The following is a 24080-nucleotide window of genomic DNA, read 5'->3' as shown; positions in this document are numbered from 1 at the left end:
GAAATGAAACGTAAAAGGCATGTGAGGGAGGAAATAGTAGGGAGAGAAAGAGCCACAGAGATGCTGATGTAGGCCTTATGGTGCTGATACAGGCTGATACAGCCTTTATTGTGAGCTGCTCCTACATATTTGCTGAAAAACACAAGGGCATTTTTTTTTCACTTTGGTCAAAAAAGTATGCCATCCATCATGCCAAAACCATTGTCTAAATATATACATAAACATCAACATCTCGCCATAGGGTGATAATAAACTAGGGTAGAGATGAGCTTTGCAGCAGATAACGCCACTTAATTTCAAAAGTTCTTGTTGGTCATTATCCAGCACTCCTCTGCTTTTTAGTTTAGTTTCAGAACACTTTTTCACATTTTTTTAGCTATCAAAAACCTGGCAGCACCTTCCCTGTTTCGCCCTTAAATACCACACTCATCAAAGTTGTTAAAGTCTCACTCTGCATCGTGCCTGCATAAAACAGCACGAGGGACAGTTGCATCATTCCTTAGTGTCATATCATACTACACCAAGGATGCAGTATTATACAATAATTTCCTGTTTAAAATGGATAAATACCACAGCAAAGGTGCAGTGATCTACATTTCCACAATTGGTGTAACTGCTGAGGCAATCTGGTTGGGTCAAAAACAAGCAAAAAGCACAAGTTGCAAGACTAAGGCTGCTCATTTAAATAGATCAAATAGTCAGTGATGTGCAATTGTGCACTGAACTGGTCAGATTGGACCAAGATAGCCAAGTACTGATATAACGACTTTGAGGTGCAGAAAAACACTTCCCTTGGCATTCCTTTGTTTTCATGTTTTGTTTTTTGTTTGTTCACGCTTCTGTTCCTTGACATTATGTGTCTTGTTTGTGTTGAAAGCCTTACACCGATCTGCTGAAATTAGCTGGATGGGAAAGAATGATCATGTTATCTTTTCCTTATGCATGTCAGCTAGTGGCCAGACGACATGTGTGCCATTCCACTTCTAGTGTGAGTACAGCCAGTGACGTACTCGTTTAGAGGGTGATACTGTAAGGTGAGAATGCAGCTGAACAACTGTTGAAGAAAAAGCTGTCTTCAACAGTTGCACCTTGTGCTTTGTGTTTCATGATGTCCTGTGAAGTGCATCCTTTATCCTTCAATCAACAAAGAAGTTCATTTACTATGGGTTTCTTGGGTAACTTCGAGCCTTGATAGTGATTATAGATCCCCAGAAGACAGTCTCTGAAAGCACTTGTTTTTAAGCAAGATAACAAGTGTCCTCATTGCCCTCAAAAATGATTTGAAAAGAAAAAGCATCTGCGCTACTAATTATAAATGATAGGCTAACTGCCAAGTTACAGATCAGACTTTGAACAGACCAAAAGGAGCTTCTCCTTCAGATATCCACAAAAGACTTCAAATCCTTCTACTGCTCTATACCAAACCATGTATTGCATGTATCCAAAATACTAGCTCAGCCCATCATCATAAATTGAAAGGGGTCTAAGGTTTCTTAAAAAAAAAGGACAAGAAAGGACAACACTCACCCGCGCTAAACTTGAGAAATAACTTAAAAATAGAATCAAACAATTCTTGTGCAGAGAATATACTTTCCCTGGTTTGTACTTCAACAAGAACGTACCTCATTACCTCTGAAGGGAAAAAAAAAAAGAAATGAAAACATTCATTGAAGCATTTGTGCTACCACCTACATAGCTCTCGGAGAGACGTGTGAGTATTACAGAAAAACATTGGCATTTCCTCTGTGCAGATCTGGTGGAGAAATACCTTTTTACAAACCTTCTCTTTTCTAGCACTAGTCACACAGAAACACTGGAGACCTTAGAGCAATGATCTAACCCTCCCAAGTTCACTGGGTTTTTAACTTGGAACAAAATTCAATAGTCACAGTCCTAGAGCTTTGCATTGGCCAAATATAAGTCTTATCCTCATGTAAAGTCTATAAAAATGTTAAATCATAAGATTTATTTTCATCGCCTTTTTTACCCAGTATGTTTATCCCTAAACATATGGGATAATGTGTTGTGCCAGTTCCCTCCTTTAATTCTCCAGAGGGTGCTTATTGAGCCTAAACACCTGCCCTGATTTGCATTTTGTCTAAAAACAGATCGAAGCTTTTCCCCGGTTGTTGGGGACCAACATAAAATACAGGTTCTTCCTGTCACTGCGACTTGTCCCTGTCATACCTATTTGGTCTTTACTTGGATTGACTATGACCAAGCACAATTACTATTTCACTGGACAAATGTGGAACTGTTTTATATCTATATGTGCACAAACATAAGGTGATATAGGCTAGCAACATATGCTAGATGTATGGTTCTTCCTTTGCTTTTTGCAATGTGTTTTGTGTATTGGGAACTGAAGAGAGGACAAGAACAGTTATAAAAGTTTGCAAGGAAGAAAGACATGTTTTCAACGTTCTGGTTACTGATAATTTGCTTTGATGATTGCTTTGTCAGTCATAACAGTAGCTTGATGTGCTTTTCAGAGCAGTCTTTGATGAACAACCTGAATACTTTGTCTACAAATATACAGTATATTGATTTTATTTGCTCTACAACATAAAAAAACCCCAAAAAACTTGAATATATTGAAAAAAAAAATGTTTTGTTCTGGTCTGTTATTTCAGCAAAGACCACTAATAGCACTATGGATTTTCCAGGTTGTAGTGAACCAAGAAACACTGCAATTCAGCAGCAAAGGCAAGTAGTATTACACAGACGTAAATGATAGAGGTTTCAAATTGTTCGAAATCTGGCTTCGCAAGTGTTTTATCGAGGAATAAAATGCACTAAACAGTTGTATTGTTCTATTGTGATACTCAATCGTTTAAACTCTTTAGAAAGAAAAAAAAATCCACATTGTTTGATTTCTGCTTCTCAGGTTTGAATAGTTGTCTTAAGTCCTCTATGACAGTAAACTGAATACACCAATCAGCCACAACATTAAAATCACTTGCTTTTTATACTATAAAAATATTGTATATAAATATATATATAATATTGTATGGGTTCCAAAACAGTTCTGACCCGTCAAGGCATGGTCATAAGACCTCTCGGGGTGTCTTTTGGTGTCTGACACTAGGACGTTTGTAGTGGATCCTTTGGGTCCTGTATGTTTGGGGGGTGGAGCCTCCATGATTAAACTTGTTTCGACTTGTCCCACAGAAGGTGAATCAGATTGGGATCTGGGGAATTTGGATGCCAGGTCAACACCTTGAGCTCTTTGTCATGTGCCTGAGCCATTCCTGAGCAGTTTTTGTGGCGTGGCAGGATTCATTGTACTGCCTGGGTGGGTCAATGTTACTCACATCACCTGTTAGTGGTTTTAATGTTGTGGCTGATCGTGTATATTTGGGTTATAGACAAAACAAAAGGACGTCCTTGGGCTTTGGGAAACACTTAAAAGACATTTAATTAACCAAACAACTAATTGATTAATGGAAAAAAAGTATGATCAACATATTAATCAATAGTGAAAATTGTTAATTAGTTGAAGCTCTAGTCAAGGAAACCCACAGTGTCTTTTGGTGACAACACTGAATGTGAATAGACCTTCGTAAACATGAAATATCAATATGACATTCTTTAGCCATATTACCCAACTCTACTATTGTGCAGCACTGAGCTTGAAATGAGTGATGGACTTCATATGCACACATGCATCATGGGCCACGATGGGTATCATGACAAAACATGCAGTCATCAGCTAAACGTGGATCACATATAATTAGGTGACATGCATGTGGCAGTTATTACCTTCTTTTCTATTCTACTGAAACAAAGAAATGACTGGTGGAACTAGTTTTTTCTTTGTGAATGATCTTGTGAATGACACCCATTATTCACCTGAATGTTAACGCCTGCTTTGACTTCCTGAAGATCTATTTTTAAGCTGCTAAAAGGAACTTTCATTTCTTGTTTATTCTGGTGGCCCATGTGGACAAAAGCGAAACAAACTAAACTTTAAGTGCTGTACCAAACCACCAGACCAAAGAGCAGCTTTTTTCCTCAGGCTGTATACTCCTCAATTTGGCCTCAGCACTCAATTAATGAATAATTAATCATTTTTAATTGTTCGGAATCCGGTGGTATATAAGTACTGTGAAAGTATCAAAACTCTCAATCCACGGAGAAATGCACGCAGCCTGTGAACGAGCCGCCAGGACTTCTGTAAACTTGTGATGTCACAACTATACAGTCACCACCTTCAGCCATGCCGCCAATATGGCTGTGGTTGCAAAAACATCGACAGACCTGATGCAGAAACACGATGAAGGTGCCTGCTCAGGCCTGAGAGACCTGACCAATCAGAGTAGACTGGGCTTTTGGGGAGGGGGGCCTTAAAGAGACAGGCACTACATTGGAGCGGTCAGACAAAGGGTCAATAGAGGTGCTGCAGCAATGAACAGTATTAGAAAAATAGTGTGTTTTTGAACATTTGAACATTTTCTAGTTGACAGCCAAGATAAAAGCATGAACCATAAAATAAGCATAATAGAGGACCTTTATAAACTACATCTATAAACTACAGGCTAAAAACAGTTATAAAGTTGAATTTTTACATAATAGTTTTGTGAGCTTCATGAAACTGGTATGCTCCCAGATTTGAAGGTGTTTCTGTTATCGCATGCATCCCTGTTTTCAAATTATAAAAAGGGGCTCCCTACAGACAGCACAGTATTTGACAAGTCGGGGCTCAGATGGTAGCTCAAGAGTAATATGAAAAATGAAACTCCTCACCTTCTTTGAATGATGCACCATGAGGATATGATAACACACTAAGAACGGGCACAAATATTACAGGACAATCTAAGCTCAATAACAGCTAAATCCTTCAATGTTTTAGTAACACAAAACTTGTTTTCACAACAACTTAGCCTGAGTGGTGTTGGCAGGTGATTACAACTGGCTAACTGTGTCAAAGGCAGAGGGGTTAAACCATGAGCAGTACAGTGACAGTATGAAGGTTTTCCTTCCAATCAAAGCACCACAGCAGGCAGTCCAACTGATTGGCAGACCTTCAACCAAAGAGGCAGGACAATGAAGTGAAATCAGCTGCAGGAGTGTTTGGTTGAAGACGAATCTGTTTACTCTCAGCCATCCACAGCAAATGGGTAGATCCCCCAAGATAAAGCTGAATGCTTGCTGTAATTATTTCTAAAAAGCCAAAACTTCAGAGGAGGCTGGGATATGGAGGAAACACTGTATATAAGGAATATAGCAACTCTTTGCCTACAGATTCCAGATCTTAATATTTATCCTCCTGTCCAGCTCCTCAGTTTTGACGTAATACGAGAGACTTAAAAAAACACACACAAAAAAAAACAGGGATGTGTGAATGGGTTCATGTGACTGAAGCCACTTCACAGCTACTTGTAAAACTCTATCTGGGTTGGAGTGACATTAAAGAGGACAGTGGAAGGAGGGAAGAAAGAGGGGACAAGAAAAGAACTCTCCCCAAATCTCATTTAGGCCAAAACCAATCAGGCCGGGGAAATCAAGCAGATCTCTTAAATGCAGAAGGCGTGCATGCACCAGACCACCAGGGACACCATTATCAGCACACTCCTTCAGGCCTGTTGTTACAAGATGGCTTAAACTCCCAGCAGAGGCCTCTACAATGGAAAAAAACATTATGACATAATTATAAATTACATGGGATTACAGAGTATGACCTTGTTGTTACATAAATGATAAAGTTTTTAGAAGTAAAAGTAAAAAGACCACTGCCAGTTCCCTCCATCCCTTTGTCCTCTTATACACCTACCTGTTCAGGATGACGGAGGATGGAGCCTATCCCAGCTTGTTAGGGGTGATTTATGGTTTCCAAATTAAGATTTTTGTGGCACTGCAAACTGTAACTGTTGCCCAATCCCTTCTCCGAAACAGTGTTGTATACATAACAGATTATCTTGTCACTTTTTATACAAATCATTATTTTAGCTTATACTAATTTACACTTATCCCACAATCTGTCCAATATAATGCACTACTGATTACAAATTCGCATTTGTCTTACTTATTCCTTTTATTGGTGGCCTTTATTTTTTAGTTTCATTGGCGTTTCCCAGCTTTTTTTTGATTAAAGGGTAAATATTTTAAATGCCATGACAATTATCCAGAGCCCTCAGTGATGCCTTTAAATAGTTTGTTTGGTCAAACCAGAACAGTCTGGAGATAGTATTCTCTCTACATGTTAAACTGAGAAAAGCAGCAAATCCTCATTGGAGCTGCTGTTGAATGTTTTATATTTTTGCTTAATAGACAGTTACAAAATCAATCAAAAATAGGAGATTGGGATTCATCGACCAATAGTTTCAGCTGTTATGAGCCACTTTGTAAATTGCTTTGAGACATGAAATATTATTACAATAATGGTGGTAATTTACCATTATCATTGTCAGTTTTCTTTAGAGCAATGTAATCATTAACAATCACATTAATCATTCTTGACACAACCAGAAACAGACCGGACAATGCTACATTTACTTTGCCTGTATTCTCGCTTTTTAGGCCTGTGTCAATCAACGACGGTAACCACAGATTCTGAGGTTGATCAATATTTCTAATTTATTACTCCTGAGGTTCAAACTAGATCATTGTGCAAAAAACACCTCAGAAAAGTGTCCCTTTGACTATCAGTGAACTATCCCAAACCAACTGCAGAAGACTTGGATAAGCACAGCTGTGACTTGTCCTCAGGATCAAATTTGTATCATCATATTTGAGTTTCATTTTCTGTTGATGATAAACATTTTAAAGTCAACCTTGCTTTTTATTTCTACTTACAGTAGACAGTACACCATACCAATAATCTCAGTATCATGAATCTATCAGGTTATACAGTGACATAGACACATTCCAGCCAAAAATCTAAATCAGCTCTTCTAGCCTGAATTTACAGGAGATAACTCTGGCCAATTTCACGGAAGAAAGCTCTGGCCATCAGTACATGTCTCCACCCAGCATCCTCACTAATAGCTGTTGCCTCCTCAAGGGCTTTCCCATCCATCAGCCTGAGGAATGTTAGCCTATTAGTGGTGCTGTTTAGCCTCCACTGTAGACATTAGGAGGGGCACTTAGACTTTTGATTGGACCACAGTGAAATGCTAACAGATCACAGCGACATTAACAGTGATGCACTGACAGAGTTGCATGGTTGTAGTAAACTTTCTTAACCCATTGACAATTTGAGACCAAACAAGAAAGGTGGAGATATTTATTTATTTGGATAGATGTTTACAATCAGAAACTGCATATCTTTATAAATTAAGGACAATGTTTGCAAGTAAGCCTCATCTTCTACCAATGATCCTTAAAATAGATAAATACCCAAGAATGCTACCAAATCCCTTCCATAAAAAGGATTTCTCCATATTTTTTCTTTAGGATATTTATTTTTGTTTAAAAAAAAACAAAACACTAAGTCTCTGGACACACTTGTTATAAATTATGACAACATAGGCCTAATAAATATTTCAAAACCAGCAGGCTAGCTGACTAATGCCGTTTCTAAGCGTGTATCCACTTCACTCAAAAAGCCATCTTTATCAATTGTTTAAGCCACATTGGAAAAATTTTTTCGATGTTACAGGTAGTAATGAAAATGAAAAAAAATGGTGCAAGGATAATTTTGCTCATGTTGTCAAATATTGATACATTTCAAGGTATTGTATCAACGTTACAAATTCCCATATTGTGACAACACTAGTTCTGACTATGGTGACTATAGAGCTAGCAGAAAAAAAAGTCATGGTGCAGAATAAACACGGCTGAAGTTGGATACCACACTCTGAACCGACTTTTAATATAGAGACATTTTGAGAGAGACGCTTGTTGATGTTTTAAAATGGCCTGTGTCTCCTGTCCTCTGCTGATTTTAAAGGCAAATACCGACGCTTTGGATTAGCGATGAATTGGGGCCACTGACCCAAAGCATCAGTATTCAGGATATATACTATATCATGTATTGCAAAATAGCCAAAACATTTTGCAATGTCATTTTCAGGCCATACCGCCAAGCCTTCCTCTAAAGCAAAGAATACATACGAGTTCCAGCACCTGAAGCTGGCCCACACCACACACCCTGCTGTGTTTCTAACCTGGGATCAAAGAGTGTCTAAATGCTTAAAACCTGACCTTTAGGGCAAATCCGCTATCACACACAACTCCAGGAAGCGCTCCTGTGCCTGACTCTACTATGATAGTGCTTTCTGCATACGCATGAGTCATGCACACTCTTGACTCTCAACCTGAGCTAGTGACTCCGTCTGAATCCAAAATGACATGTGTTCTGTCAAAAGAGTATGACATACTCCTGCATGTGAGCAATGCTTTTGTGCTCCGCGCAGCGTCCTACTGTGTGCCAGGCCCAGGCTTGTACCCACGTGGTGCAACAACAATGATGTAACAACAATGACAGGGCTCCCCGACCGTCATTATGGCTTTGTCTTTGACATGGACTTATTGAAACAAATAGAGGCACAGGCATGCAGCACAGCCTCCAAAATGATACACTGAGAATGATTGCTTTTGAACTCTCTGGTGCATCTTCTACACATGCTGTAACAGCAAAATCCATACTAATCTTATTTTGTCTTGCATGGGGCCTGGCTGCTCCCTTATCTCTATATTCTGTTGGTGAACACTCTAATACAACCTTGCTTACAAAAAGTTAAAACTCACCTGGTCTCACTGTTCAAAAGATTACACAGAACATTTTCAAGAGACCAATACATTGTTTCTGAGGTAGACTCAAATACTGGATTTAAATCTAATATCTGCACCAACAGCAAACTCAACTCCCGTCTGAACTCATCATATATTCCTCGTTTTACAGGCAGCGGGTTGCTCTTGTATGACAAGCAGCAGGTGTTTAAGTAGTCCCACTCTTCCATCTCACTTGCAGCAAGTGTGCTGCAGCAACAGCAGCATGAAGCCAAGCTGTGGCACACAGCTTGTTGGTTATAGCTTCTTTATTTCTATCGCATTCTCTCCCATCCATCACCTTTGTAACCGAGCTCTAGAAGAACATTTACAGTCTCGAGCATACACTCTCAACACACACAGGAGAGAACAGAAACTGGTTTTAAAACAAACAGGTGATCAATTCTGGTCCATTATAATTCCCAGCTCTTACGAGGGATTAAATATGTTACTGCAACATAATCATTTGTCTTAAACTGTTATATTTAATTAACTATGATAAAGCAGTATGATAAAGCACTCTGTTGCCTTAAAAGATAATTGTACACAGTTTGTTGCTTCCTCACCCTCAATTTGACTTATGTCAGTTATTATTGATTCAAAAAGTGTCAAGGTTTTTATGTTGGAAAACATGAACCTCTTGAAACCATCAAGAATGATATCAGAATTCTCTGAGCACATTTTTCTCAATGAACTGGCAAAATAAACAGCTTTGTATTGAGTTACTGCCCCTAAAAGCTTTGAAGCTGCACTGAAAGCATTCAGCCGTATCACTGCAAAACTCTTAAGATTATGCACAATCGTGAGCACATGCATGGACAGCAGATCATTCTGCAGCGGTGGTTAGAAAGTTTCTAGATGTTTTTGACGTTTCTTTTGCTGTGAAAACCATTTGACTAACAAGCACCTTTCGGGCCTACAGGTACAGACAGATTGGGGGTCGAGTATCCCTTCTAGAAACTTTGGGTTTATTATTATAGTTCAAACATATATATATGCTGGTACAGCCACCAACAAACAACAGCTGTCTTGCAGGGAAGCAGCACCAGTGTAGGAATGTGCAGTCTATTTTGTAGCACTTGATTAAACAAACATGAAACATTGTTCCCCTTTTGCTTTGTCAAGTGGGTGATAGTACTACACACCATTCTGAAGCTGTGTGCGTTTCCGTGGGTGTCCATCCAGAATAGGGATGATCTGCTCTGATGCACTGAGCATGAATTGCATCACATTTTGACCTCACCTCTTCTCCAGGAATCATGCATGGATCAAAATGTTTTGACAGAACATTTCAAACATCTATTCCATTTCTGAAATGTACAACTGCAGCGAGTAGCTGATTAATCAATTAGTCAAGCGGAAGAAAAGTTGACAACTATTTCAATAATAGATGAATTCGTTATGTCATTTTTCAAGCAAAAATGTCAAACATTTGCTGGTTTCAGCTTCTTACATGTAAGGACTTTTCTTTGTAATTTTTGTAATTCATGCTTTTAACTGAAGAGACTTTTTTGACATTTTCTAGACTAAAATATAAATCGATTAATCGTCAAAATAGTCAGCAGATAAATAAAATAATATTGTTTTTGCAGGCCCCCTGAAGTGCATTCTCTTGCATACAACAGAACTACATTTCTGAATTGTTTCTATCTTTGGCCAACAGATACAGTAAAAAATCCTTGTGGACATGTTTTAGTAATCAATAGGGATGTGATTCTTTCCTCACAAGTGCCACTCTTCGCACACTGTGACTCTAAATGTCAGTATTGAATACAGAAGCTTTCACTCACAGCACTCTGTAGGGGATTATATGATCTATGTAAACTAAGGTGTGTCCGACAGAACACAGGTGAACAAAGCTCCGGCATTAACTTAAGCTTCCGTACACATCCTGGTACAAAATATATTTGGTTTCTGCTGCGAATATGGATGTCATGTGCTGATCCATGGGGTTAGAATGCTCACATAGCACTTTTATTTGGTGAATGAAAAATGAATATCTTTTAAAATCGGTAGGAGTATGTATGTATTTATTTTTTATGTTAACAGGACAATGTCTTCAAAGTCATGGTGTCTGTACACATAAAATTGACCAACCATGTGCAGATGTGGGAGTCTGTGTGTGGGGCATATAATGAAATTTGGTACACAAAGTTCAACCAGGATCACATCAATATAATGTGATAAAGGGTTATTAAACTGTTGCACAATTAATTTGTGATCTTTCATTAAAGAAAAGCTACGTTGACACGTGTATGTCCACATAGTGACTTCCCTGTCCTTCCTTGTCCTGCAGGTAACTTGTTATGGTGTCACAATCAATAGGAATCAACAAGAAAGGGAAAATATTTGCTTGGGGGGATGAAAATTATGAGGTTATGTCGGGTTGGCGCGACTGCAGCACAGTCCCAAATATCTCTGTCTCCTGCTCTCTGTCATACATCCATCTGTTCCAGTCTCTCTCTTTTTCTGCCTGGGTCAGTGTTACACTCAGCTCGGATCAAGATTGTCTCCAGCATTTGTCACATCCCTGGCTCCGCTCCTGCTGTCTCTAATGATCCTGTCTCTCCCTATTCTGTCACACTACAGCGGTATTCTGTCCATCCTCAAGAATCTCACCCTCTGCTGTCTCCATCTCACCTTCTGTCTTTCTCATCTTCTGTCTTCCCGTCCTCATGCTCTCTCCTCCTTCTCCTTCCATCCACACACGCTCATTCAGTATTCATATTTTAGAGGACATTTATGAGCATGAAAACCGAGCGTGTGCATCTGCACCATTTTCAGTGCAGGAGAAACCTACATTTTCTCCTCGAGCCTTCCCTTGTCCCCCTCCTCTTCCTTATCTAGCTAATCCAGATTCTGGTTTTGGTTTCGTGTTGCTCATCTTTTTTTAGACTGAAAGCCATGTGCCACTCACTCCTACTCTCCCTCTGCCTCTTTCTCCATCTTTTTCTCCCACTGCCACCCACTCAATCCCTTTCACCTCTTCCCACTCCATTTTCTCTTCTTTCAGTTGATGTGATAGTATGTGCACTGCAGATTGCATGTGTGTGTTTGTGTATACATTCATGTGTCTTTATGCTGGGGTGGTTAACATATGCGCTCTGCCAACCTGTCTGTGGCTAGCTGCCACTAACCATGTACAGATCTGTATCTGGTCAGTTGCTGAAAATAACTGCAGCATCACACTACTGCAGCCACAGGTTTTCAGCAGTGCTGAATTTATTGTGGTCCTTTAAATTTTTCACACTCTTGTATTGAACAGCTTTCTATTAATGGCTTCCCTGCATAATCACATGATTTCAGTTCTGCGGCTTATAGATTTTGCAATACGTGCACGTCTGTCAGGGAGGGGACACGCACAAACACACGCTCGCTTGCAAGGCATCTGCCACACCATCAACACTTTCTCACGGACGTTATCAAGGTGTGATGTCTTTTCCTATATGGCTTTTTTGACCCATGATGCACTGTCACGCTCAAAAAGAGCAAGTCTGAAACTATGACGCATGCAATGACATCTCCACAAGCCAAAGCAAAGACCTGGACTGGATATAACATAGGGCTATCAGCAACTGTTAACTTTGTTAATCGGCATGCTATCTCTCATAAACTTGCATTTCAAGCTGTCTGTCTGACAAGTGAACACAAATTAAACCAAACTTTGAGAACAAACTATTTTTGTTGCTTTCAAATTAACATGTTTACCAGAAATAAGGGTTGCTTTTCATGCTGACATGTACTCTGCACACAGACAAATAAAATTAACTTCAGTTTCAAGGGCCTGTGGCATTATATTCACAGACTACAAGAGTATCACATTTTGTCTGAGTTCATTATGTCAGACAAAGAATTACATTTACACCTGAATATTTGCAGTTTACCTAAGTGTGTAGAATTTTAATCAAACCACTCCTGAGTTTAGCTGATATGTGTAAATATATCAATTTAGTAGAAGGATATTTCACTGAATGAGGGAGTAAACGTGTCTTGGTGTTTTCCTATATCCATTCTTCTCTCACGAGCACTCACCTACACATCATCACGACATGGCACGACAATAAAGACGGTCTGTTGAGATCATACAGGCCTACAACTTTCCAACCAAACATATGCCCCGTTGGTCGATAAAACTCGTATTCTTTTACATGGTGTTTGTTACAGCATATTCACACATATACTGTATATCAACACGAGTTTATGATTATTGAGACTTCACATATACAAAAACAACATACACATGGTATTTACATTTATATGATGGTCAATGAAAATGACCAGTACATGTGCGTTATTAGAGTGTCATTATTATTCTAAATAAATATGAGTCCTACTAAAAATGTACAAGTCAGTAATTTCATTCAAAGTTACAACTGCAAGGTAAACTGAGGACGCAACGAAGATGAGAAAATTAGAAGAGAAAACTTAAAACACATCAAATGCCAGCCTAGGCAGCATTTTATCACAGGACTTCTTTCTGTTTAAAGCAGTGACCTCACATCTGCAGAATGATTACAGCTAAATCTTAGGCCGCGGTGTAGTCGTATTATACTCTTTCTAATCCCACCAAAACTGAGCAGGTGGTTCTTAAAAGCTGTATTATACCATGTCCATGTCTCATACTTCTTGATCCAAACTCTAATCATCACTGTTAAACACATGCAACAGGACTTTATGCATGCATTTAAGGCTGTTTTCCAGATTGTTTTTTCAGATTTGCTCCATCATTATTGACACTAGTCACTGCTGGACCAAACCATCAAATATTGCAAAATTATTTATTTTGCTGCTGCATCCCAAATCAGTCCTTAACTACGTGTTAGGGCTGGGCAATATATCGATATTATACTGTTATCAAGATATGAGACCATATATGGTCTTAGATTTTGGATATTGCTATATTGTGATATGGCATAAGTGTTGCATTTTCCTGGTATTAAAGGCTGCAATACAGTAAAGTGATGTAATTTTCTGAAATCACCATGCTGTTTTGATACTCAGTTACCCACTTAGTCATTATATCCACATTATTGATGATCATTTATCAAAAAATGTTATTATGTTAATATTTCCAGTATATAGTCATCCCTACAATGTTATTGCAATATCAGTAGAGGTATTTATTTATTTAAAATATCTTTTGTCACCTGTGGAAGTAAAATCATTAGTCTGTCCTAGCATTTATGATGTGCTTTTTAGGAGATTTCAAAACATTGACATAAATATTGCGTATCGCCCTATAGCCTAATAATCTTGTGATATTATCTTAAGGCCAGATCGCCCAGCCCTACAACCTGTTAACGGCCAAACACTAGTATTAGGCAGTGCCAAATCAAACAATCCAAAACAATTAGTCAATATCTGAGCAGAGGAGCAGGTTGTCTAGCACAAGAAGAGGTCACGCATGCACAATGCTGAGGAAAACAGAGAGACGACATACTGTATCTGCTAGCACTCCCTGGAGCTTCTTGGTATCCACTAGGCTTGAAGCCTTCAGGGATACCAGAGAACCAAGTGTAAACACTGGTGTTGATGGCACTTTAGATGGCTCGGCTTGGATTGATTTTTTATATATATATTTTTGTAATAATTTGCAGACATCTATAGTAAAGTACAAGCCTTTAGGACATAGTCCACTACTTATCTGTGTGCCATAAAAACATTACCTGCTCATAACAAACTTGTCTGGTGCCTCATCATATCACAGGAGACCACAACAGGTCTAGACTACAGTATGTGTAATGACTAATAATTCCCACTTATTCACATTCTTCTTCATGAACTCATCTCTTGTCAGCTCTTGAAATATCATCTCATTCATGGTATCTTATTCCTCATAGCTCTTAGAGGTGTTCATTTATGGTGAAACACTGCTTAGTGAAGGCATTTGCACTTTGAGTGGCGTGAGCATAATGACAACAGAGAAAAACAGTATCCACAACTGGGAGTCGTGAGAAAAGGAGGGCCCAAATTATCAGCGAATATATTCTCAGTGTGCATGATAAACAGGTGTGACATTCCCCTTACTGTCGCTGTGCCAGCTCCTTCCTTTAAAAGGGAAGCATGTCATCTACTGCACAACCAAGAGCAGAGAGTCCCGATTATGTATAGCCTATGATTTATGTCTGGTTTGTCAAGTCTTCTAGTGATGTTGACTGATCATTCACACCTACATTTACTCATTCATGTGAATGCTTTGGAGTAGGGTACTGGTAGTGCACACCAACATGCCAATGAACTGCCACATTACTTTAGACTCTTGTAACTTGTGATTGGCATTTGTCATCATTTTATGCTGCAAAATAACTGACAAATATACAATAACTCAGCCAGAGAAACTGTAGTAAGCTGCAGCCTAGGTGTTTAAATGTGCAACAGCATTCAAATGTGTGATTCCAACAAGTCGACTGGCGGCAGCAGCGGCGGCAGTAGTGTCTAATCTGATTTAAATCAGGACAGCTGCTTAAGGTGGCATCCTGTGGGCCTAGCTAATGTGGATGTGGCCTAAGAAATGTGTCTCAAACGAGCACTAAAACATGAACAGAGAAGGAGCCGGGTCACACTGTCCGTGCCGCTGGCTTGCCCTGCATGTGCACACAGCTAAAGGCAGGTAATCGGTGAGATCGTCAGTCACCGGATCCGGTAGCTGCTGCTCACCTGAATTTTGACGATGCCTTGCCAAAACCCACTGCATCGGTTCCTCTCGCTCTCCCATATCCTTCCGACTGCCGACCCGCCTCAGCCTCGCTCTCTCCCGGACACCGGCTCGGGGTTTTTTTGGGGAGGGTGGAGGGTGAATTCACAAATGTCTCACGGATAAGAATTATAATAACCGTACAGACGTCATAACAACAGCAGGATGAATGGACCCAGAGACATCAAAGAGCCGGGGCTTCCTCGGTTATCTGCCGGGTGTCAGGCAGACCTGATACATGCCATCAAAGAGCGGAATCAATTACACGGTCGCGTTCAAACCGCCGGAGACTGACGGCTCGCTCCCCTGCTCAACTGCAACACGTCGTCGGCCGTTGGCAGTTGACTGAGTGTGGGTCGTTTTCACGTCCCTCCGTCGGAGCTCGGCATGATTTCTGTCCACAGAAGATGACAGTGCCTCGGGTTTGACGAGCAAGACGAGCCCCTTCGATCCTCACGTAGTAGTCAGCAGCTTGTGTGTGCCATCAGCCGGACAACTCCCGAACCTCCGCGCGGATAGCCTGAACGGAGGGAGCATTTCCCGTGAAGCTGACCCAACCCCTCGGACGTTTTCTCCCAACACAAATACGTAAGAATTCCTTGTATCCCCCTTCCGTGTTTGGTTGCGCAAATCCCATACAGTGTTCAGAGTACGCACACCTGACTCGTCTTCGTAAATGGCAGACCGCAGACACTTTGGAGATCCTGCGGAGAAAGGGCGCCACTGGTGGTTTGTGAATATCAAGGATTCAGCAACTGACTCAAAGAGAGCAGTGTTTTTCGAGAGGCTGCCGCTCCCCTTTGTGAAGTCACCCAGAGAGACCCGGGGGGGATCTGACGGCCTACTCTGCTGTTTGTTCGGTTACTTTAAGATATAAGGGAAACGTCTGTTTTTAACGCTACTTCTAATAAAACATTATTTTTTTTAAATGACACTACCTTAAAGGCAAAAAAATATCGTGTTTGATGTTGTGATAAAATGCGCATGCGCAGTGGCATTTTTAATCACATCAGAGGTCGTTGCCACAGCGACGAAACGGCGATGCAGGCAAAGATTGACTCGTGCGGTAAATCAAAACATAGATTTTTGGCAGCATTTTGGACAAAACGTATAAAAAATATGCTTACAACTATCAAAATGACGCCCCTATATGAATGCGCTATCAGCTACAGGTAGGCCTATAAGCTACCTTTTTATTATTACAAAACTCTATTTAATTCACCCGTCCTCCATATTGTATTTTGTTCTTAGCCCTTGTATTTTCTTTTCCGTCACATTTTTTGTCATGCGATCTTATACGGGGATATTTCAAGTGAAAACATTGACACAAAAAAAAGAAGAGGTTTGATTTTGATTGATTTTCGAGCTCTTTTTGACACGTTTGGGTTTTTTATCTCTTCTTTACAACTTTATTGAATCAAATATACATTTGGGAGTCCCGATGACTCACCGTGTCAGTGTCTTTTACGTCAACCAGCAGCCTACGCGTTTGACCGTCAACTCTCTCTCTCTCTCTCTCTCGTCATTTTACCGATTACTATCTTGACATTACAACCTTCTTTGGGTGGACGTATACTAGGCGTGGATCTGCGTCACGTCATAAAATCTACACATGAAAATATGTGTAGTGTCATCTGCGAACGAGCGAAGGATATGCCAACAATTTCATAGAAATAGAGATTTTTTTTATGAGAGAAAAAGAAACCCTGTCCAAGTACATTCGCAGGGATTTCTCACTTTCACATGACCTGCTGCTAAGACTGCTGACCTCAAGGCTCGGGGTTACGTGACCAGCATCTGCTGTCTGGAAATAGATCAAAAGCTGCCTCTATCTAGTGTGTGATAGCAACAACATCCATTTTGATTAATGAATAAATGAAATAATTGTTTGGGGAATAAAGGGTATAATGTCACGAACAGCATATATCTGCATACTCGCAATGTAACATTTCCAACAAAATAAAGAACCTTTGTATAAACAGAGGAAATATGATTCAGAAGGGATTCCCTTAATAGAAAAGAATGAAACATGACTCATTTCCTTATTGCATGACCTAATAAGTGTTATGGGAAGATATGGTGAGTGGTGTCACTGGGGTGTATGCTGGTGAGGCAAAATGCAGAAGTGTAGTTATTCTGCTCCAACAATTTCAGAGCAATGACCGGTTCTTGCACTGCATTCATTACCTCTCTGTATGTCTAAGTATATGTGGATGCCTCCTAATTTGTTGATGTCAATTGCATTGTTTTCAGTTAGGTTAAAGAGAGCTCTTGCCCAGTGCATGCTGGGTATAGAAAATGAATGCATGGATAGAGGAAGAGATTTGGTTTTATTCATTTATTTTGTGCTGGTGCTATATTCCAGCACATTGACTTTGAAATGAAACAATGAGGCTAAAGTTATGATTTTCAGCTTTAGTTGTGAGTTTACATCCACAGATGAGCAGTATATGACCTGTAGCCCTGTCATTCTGCTCTTTATCAGAAAATTATGTGATTGTATATAAAATGGATTGATTTCTACACATACTTTCAACATTATGCGCCCTTAAATCCACCCAGGGGTGAAAGTAAGCACGTAAACCTCAGTAAACCGTGAAAAATGTCCTTTTCTGGATACTTGCTCCATCTACACGATACCTCAAAAATCACAACACAAACTTGTTTTCACATAAACCATGTGTAACATGTATAATATCTCATAATTGTAGAGATAATTCCACAAAAAAGCTTTGCCATCTTTAAATAACCCTTTCTGGTTTAAGATATTTTTCAAACAGTCTCTAAAACCCAGGATGTAATCAAAGAATAGTCTCCCCCTATTTTGTGGACCAGGTGGTACGTCCCATCTCTCCTCCTCTCCCTTGCTCATTCTCCTCCCTCTTGCTCTCAGTGTCCTCCATCTCTTCGCTTTCTCTCATTTTCTTATATTAAGGACATTCTCACTTCCAGAGACCACTGCAGTTCCTCCTTTATCTGTCATCCTTGTCATCTCTACAGAGCTGTTGGACAGGTATGTAATTCCCATATTTTTCCTCTCATCACATCACTGCAGGATTTAGTAGGAAGCATTTTTTGTAAAGACAGCCTACGTTCTGGAAAGTGCTAGCTGCTATGATGCACTCATAATTTCAGCAGTGCATATTTCTCTTCATTCTTTTTCCGCATTTGCATTTTCACTGATTTCCTCGCAGTCACCATGGTCCTTATTCTCTCCTCCATCTTGTCCTCCATTTATAGCACAAATGACTCATGCAGTTTTTACAGTGAGAGCACAGAGCGCAAGGCAGAGGAAGGGCTCTGTTTTGCTCTCTACATGTTATTGCATCTGGATTACTTTCTTGTCTTGATCAAAGAAACAGAGATTCAGTTCTGGCTATGTATACGCTCTGCAACTGCGGTACCATTGCCTCTTCCTCCATTACAGATCTTAGCAAATGCAAAAGCTTTACACAGGAAGCTGTTGTAACATCATTTTTATCAGTGGAGGTTATGTCACAGCTGCTGTGACCAAAATAAACAATTCCCTTGTCCTCTGAGCATCAGACCGTTCCCACCAATGTCATCTTTTTCCAAGGTCACATTTAAGGCCTCACTGCCACATGACTGCTTCAGTGCTGTACAGTGATTCGTGGATTTCATGGGCTCGCTCCTATGTCAGTGTCTCTACATTCAGCAGAGCAGATAACATGAACATGAGCCTAATTTAGAGGGATCATCTGGCTGTGTCTGTTTGCTGTTTTTCCTCAGTGAAGCAGCACAAAGCTGACCTTATAAAGACTCCTGCTGACCAGACCACACCTCTGTCCCTGAGTCCATGGAAGCCAAGGCCAAGACCGGGGCTCCAGCGCCCAAGGCGGCATCCAAAGCAGAGAAGCCGGCAGCTCCACGCAAGTCTGAGCCTGCCCCTGCAGCCCCCGAGCCTGAGCATCTTCCTCCCCAGGATGGGGCAGCAGAAGCTGAAGCAGCAGCGGCAGGTGACGAGGCTGCGGCCTGCGGCACAGACTCTCTGGAACACCTGAAGCCCTTTCTCATTGGTGGTGCTGTTATTGCTGCGGGAGCCATCTTGTTGGGAGTGTTGCTACTGGCGAGGAGAAATTAAAACCAAACCATTATCTCAAATTAAAGTATTTATTGGTTGATTAGTTACAGCATCATTGCTGAGTGGTTCACAGACTATGATGGTACACATGGGGGATGGGGAGCCACTGTGCAACTTTTATTTTTGACCTGCTTTCACTTGTAGTGAATTGAAACCATTCAAGTTTTGATCAAGGCTGTATATGGAGCGTAATAATACATAGTATATGCATGAAATTGCTTCAGAATTGTAATAATCTTTAAAAAAAACTCACACTGTAGTACTGGGCTTAAAAGCCTAAACTCTCTAACAATAACTTTTCCAACTGCTTTATCTTGTTTAATCCAGTTTGCACAAATATTGTCACGAGTTTGCGATATTTGTGCAGTCTCACACTGAAAATGAGCTTGGTTCACTTTGCTTAAAGATCATGAAAAACTGTATAAACTTCATAATGCTGAAACTTATCGATATTAACACTGGCTATCAGAGTTCTAGGTTTTATTTTATTTTCAAATAAGACAATTGAAAGAGTATGCCTGAAAAACAGGTGGGAATATGCATTGTGATGTATTGCACATATTTTGGCTAAATCATTGCCAAAGTGAAGGGATTTGCTTTCTCTTTTATCCAAGTACCAGAAGGGAGACACTGAATCCCTGCATATCTAAAAACAAAAATCTGATGATGAACAGCAAAGTGCAATTTAAAAATATCAACCATTTCTGAGAAAGAAAATATAAGCATGCAGTGGTTTAGGAATGAGATGTAGAGGATTGTTGAAGATGCAAGTATGTTGAAAAGAATAATAGTAAAGTTAGCTATTGCTTTAGAATAAGAGAGTTTTATTTTACTGTCAAATGATGTCACAAATCAATAACCTTTCATGTCGTACAACAACAGCTACAGTTGTGCTGGTTTAATCTGTTTACATCCTACAGTCGATGTAGCTGTAGCAGGCTGAACAGCCATTAGTGTTGCAGTATCGGGTTTAAAGCCTGCTGCCAAAACATTAGAGTTGTTTCTGTCTTCACTGTGTTCCCCTTATGTGGTTTTAGGAAAAATCCTCGTTTTTAAAACCTCACTAATAACTCAGTACAACTATAATGTAATGACAGCATCCTAGGCTGCTAATGCAATGAACGTAGGTTGTAGATGAACTACTGTTGTGTAGTTAACTCAAAGGTAAAAGATGTTAACTAGTCACGATGTTGATGCTGCACACACTCAACTGTACAGCTGTACACAATATTGTCCACTCATATGTAAAGCTCATGGAGACGTTGCATAAGTAGATAGCGGAAAGACAGCTGACACACACCATTACTTGATTTTTAGTTGTAAGGGCGAGTATGAATTATACCACACATTACTGGCCGAATATATTGTACAAACATAGCACATTCACCATATTCAACACCCCAAACACATCCAAAAGATAGTATGCCAACACCAAACAAACTTCACCTCACATTGTACGATACAGTTTACCAAATAAAAAAAAAGAAAAATCCTATTTTCATAATTTCAACAGCGTATAAATGCAATAATTCAGATAGGACTCCTCATTTAGCACATGTGCTGTAGCAAGTTAAATTACATTAAAAATGTAATAAAACTGTAGAAGATGATGTATGATGTTACTGATGGCAATGACGGCGATGTAAGATGATGATGATGGAAATGGTTATGTTTTTTCATGATGACTGTAATGATGATAATGATGGGTTATGATATATTTTTGATATATTTCTAACATATTTTCCTTCTGCACACTCCCCTCTGCCCCCAAAACGCCGAAATGTAAAATTTAAAAAAAAGAAAGAGGTTGTAAACTTACCTTTATTAAAGTCAGTGAACCAGTGAACCAGTGAGTACTCTTTTTTTAATAACTGCATTCTTATTTAAAATGAATTATAATTTGGCATCATATAGTTGAAGACAGAGCCTCAGATCTATTAATCAACTGGAGGTGAAAATGTTTTTCAGTTAAGCTCATCAGTCATTTGAGTTTGCACAGACAATGTAATAATTAGGATACTGCATGTTAGCATGCTGAAACACCCTCTTCAGTTAACCCTTTAGGAATTTTGGACTAAATCTAAATTGTATTTTCTGTACTCAGTGATTAATGTTGAGTGCTTTTTGTTCCTATATCAACATCTCCAATGTTGAAATACAGAGCACAACTCATACCGCCATGCTGACAATCTTTAAAACTTTTAGATTAGGTTATTTTTGTGTTTAAAATGTTACTGAATGGCCCCTATAAGCTTTTTCTAAGCTTCAACAAGATTTTTTAAAAAGCACAATCCTCAAAACTCAGCTGAAAACTCATATTCAATTATATTTAGGGGTGAACTGTCTTTAGTTATTTTTCACAACAGTTTGTGATTTAACTTGAATCACTCTTTAATAACCACATGTACTTGGTAAAATATTTATGTTTGGTCAGTGTGTGATGTTATGTGGGTATTTCTGCCCTCAATAATCGATATGTATAGTGACCTAAAAAAGCCATAGCCAACATAAGTGATGATTGCACTCATGGCAGGATGATTTGTTTGGTGGCATCTGCCAATTGTCATTCTACTTAGCATAGTTACAATGTGACAGCTTTGGATAAATAACTTGTGTGCTAGATTTACACTCAATTGCCTTTTCATTAGTTACAGCTTGTTACACCTAATGCAGTCTAATACCACATCCTAACTGTTTTAAAGACGGTGTTAAGGCTGTAGTTGAAATGCATCCATCCATCCCATCCAAAACAATGAGTGCGTATTTGGTAAACGGTTCAAATGTATTACAAGTTCACCTTTGTGGAAATAACGCTTTTATTCTGAAAGATTTAAACCGGAAGTGTAGCTGTTGTTGAAACTAGAGAAAACGAGGGAAGCTGTCAGAACTCTCCCGCAGCTAATTTCATTGGGAATAACATAACATTAAAGCTTTGGGTATACTTGATTGGCGACGGTGAGTAAATACAAGTTGTCGTTATTGTAGACTTTGTGTTTTGAACGGCGAATAACACAACATTACGTAAACTCGTGGCAACATGTAACTAGCGGCTAACGCTAGCTGGCACTCTACTGTTGTGCTAATCGCGTGGCTACAGATCATAGGGCTAGCTCGAAATTCCACTATGGGATTTAGCTAACATTACATATTAATCCTCTGGGAAAAACAGCTTTAAAACCCTTCCTGGTATAGAAAATACTGTGAGTAAAGACTTACGTTGGGTTAATCTTTTCAACGAAAACACACCCATTTAAGTTTTGTAGCTACTACGTAGAAAACATTTAGCTAGCTAGCATTGCTAGCTAACCGACAGACGTTACCACAGCTCAAGTTATTTCCGTTCGTTTTACTTCGAAACGTGTGCATATATCGTTTAAACAGGTTTATGATAACAGTATTGGTAATTTGGTATGAAAATGAATTCTTTTGCTAACATGAATCAACTAAATGATGCTAACCAGCTGAATTAGCCAGCATAAGTGTGAATGTGAACAGTCTCATGTGCCTCTGTTTCCAGGTATCCGACAATGATCATCCCTGTCCGGTGCTTCACATGTGGGAAGATCGTGGGTAACAAGTGGGAGGCATACCTCGGCCTACTCCAGGCTGAGTATACTGAGGGGTGAGATGAACATATTTCGGTTTCTGACATTCTGCTGGCAGTAGTGGTTCGTGGAAATGTAATAAGGCTTAGCTAAGAAAACCCAAACAATGTAAGTTGTCATGGGTGAAGCTGTGCCAAAAGACTCTTCTAGGAAACGGTCAAGCAGAAGTACAACACAGAGAAACCTTTTAGCCTATTCAGCTGTCACAAGCCATGTTCATTTCATCCAAAGTTTCGAGCTGTCTACATTTAGACACGAATAATAGTGATTACCTGAGGTCATTTAGGCTGCGATCCTGCAGTAATTTCCACGGCCTTTACTTTTACGTATTCTTTCGTGATTTGTATGCCAATGCATTAGGGCTAACATTCCCTCCTCTCTCCCTTTTAAGTGATGCCCTTGATGCCCTTGGCCTGAAGAGATACTGTTGTCGGAGGATGCTCCTATCTCACGTGGATCTTATTGAGAAATTGTTGAATTATGCTCCACTGGAAAAGTGATTTGTAACTGGCCACCTTCAACTACTGCAAGGACTTTGTGGGGCTGTGGCATGGACAGATTCATGTTATATTATTGATGTGTGACAACAAACGCCGACTACAGTTTAGACTTTTTGAACATTTATTTGTGCACAAATGTCATGTTGTTTTTCTAAATAAATCTATTAAATGACATTCTTACTTTGTTACTGGTTTATATATTTATCACAAACCTTTCTCCAGAATTATGAGGTGAAAATGAGCTTATACGAGTTTATAGTGTCTGTCTATTACTGTCTCAAGATACAAGTGTAAGAATGATCAAGTATTCAATCACTGGGGTGTTCTTTACTGCACTGACAATACCATTTTAGTGATGTATATAAATCAAAATTTAGATAATCCATGAAGGTGCACTGTAGTATCGAAAAAAAAAAAATCAAACTCAATGGTTACAAAATAAGGTGATACTACAAACTCAGAAATAG

The 24080-nt window shown here is 39.5% G+C and overlaps 3 protein-coding genes across 10 annotated transcripts in view; 2 read left to right on the top strand and 1 right to left on the bottom strand.

The window, feature by feature from the left end:
* Positions 1-15453, bottom strand: part of dagla (diacylglycerol lipase, alpha) — a 37516-nt gene extending 22063 nt beyond the window's left edge. For both annotated transcript variants that reach the window (XM_084362898.1, XM_084362899.1), the window contains exon 1: positions 15370-15453. The gene's annotated coding sequence lies outside the window, so the exon portion shown is untranslated. The remainder of the gene's footprint in view (positions 1-15369) is intronic.
* Positions 15454-15487: 34 nt separating this feature from the next.
* On the top strand, positions 15488-21354 carry LOC311263059 (uncharacterized protein). 6 transcript variants are annotated; one of them, XR_014623314.1, is made up of 3 exons: positions 15488-15994; positions 18359-18419; positions 19157-21354. XR_014623314.1 is itself a non-coding variant. In XM_084362919.1 (3 exons), exons 1-3 carry the CDS (start codon positions 16448-16450, stop codon positions 19426-19428), a joined length of 375 nt encoding a protein of 124 aa, XP_084219045.1. In that variant the 5' UTR covers positions 16433-16447; the 3' UTR covers positions 19429-21354. The 6 variants fall into 6 exon arrangements, 3 of the variants coding, with proteins under 3 accessions (XP_084219045.1, XP_084219047.1, XP_084219046.1); XR_014623315.1 differs by having other exon boundaries at positions 18342-18419; XM_084362919.1 differs by lacking the exon at positions 15488-15994 and adding an exon at positions 16433-16472 and having other exon boundaries at positions 18342-18419.
* A 971-nt stretch (positions 21355-22325) lies between these two features.
* Positions 22326-23787, top strand: polr2l (RNA polymerase II, I and III subunit L). Of its 2 annotated transcripts, none has more exons than XM_084363374.1 (3): positions 22326-22463; positions 23026-23130; positions 23505-23787. In XM_084363374.1, exons 2-3 carry the CDS (start codon positions 23036-23038, stop codon positions 23611-23613), a joined length of 204 nt encoding a protein of 67 aa, XP_084219500.1. In that variant the 5' UTR covers positions 22326-22463; positions 23026-23035; the 3' UTR covers positions 23614-23787. The 2 variants fall into 2 exon arrangements, with proteins under 2 accessions (XP_084219500.1, XP_084219501.1); XM_084363375.1 differs by lacking the exon at positions 22326-22463 and adding an exon at positions 22605-22708.
* Positions 23788-24080: the final 293 nt, after the last annotated feature.

This window comes from Pagrus pagrus (assembly GCF_965226575.1).
Source record: "Pagrus pagrus genome assembly, chromosome: 1".
NCBI classification, from domain to species: domain Eukaryota; kingdom Metazoa; phylum Chordata; class Actinopteri; order Spariformes; family Sparidae; genus Pagrus; species Pagrus pagrus.
This window is presented reverse-complemented; position numbering and strand designations above follow the sequence as displayed.

Bases quoted from the DNA above. Each gene is read 5' to 3' on its own strand.
- LOC311263059 (XM_084362919.1), top strand. From the start codon at position 16,448: ATGCAGGCAAAGATTGACTCGTGCG. The intron at 16,473-18,341 runs GTAAATCAAAAC...TCTTATATTAAG, and splicing joins GGCAAAGATTGACTCGTGCG to GACATTCTCACTTCCAGAGA. The intron at 18,420-19,156 runs GTATGTAATTCC...GTTTTTCCTCAG, and splicing joins TCTACAGAGCTGTTGGACAG to TGAAGCAGCACAAAGCTGAC.
- polr2l (XM_084363374.1), top strand. From the start codon at position 23,036: ATGATCATCCCTGTCCGGTGCTTCACATGTGGGAAGATCGTGGGTAAC. The intron at 23,131-23,504 runs GTGAGATGAACA...CTCCCTTTTAAG, and splicing joins CAGGCTGAGTATACTGAGGG to TGATGCCCTTGATGCCCTTG.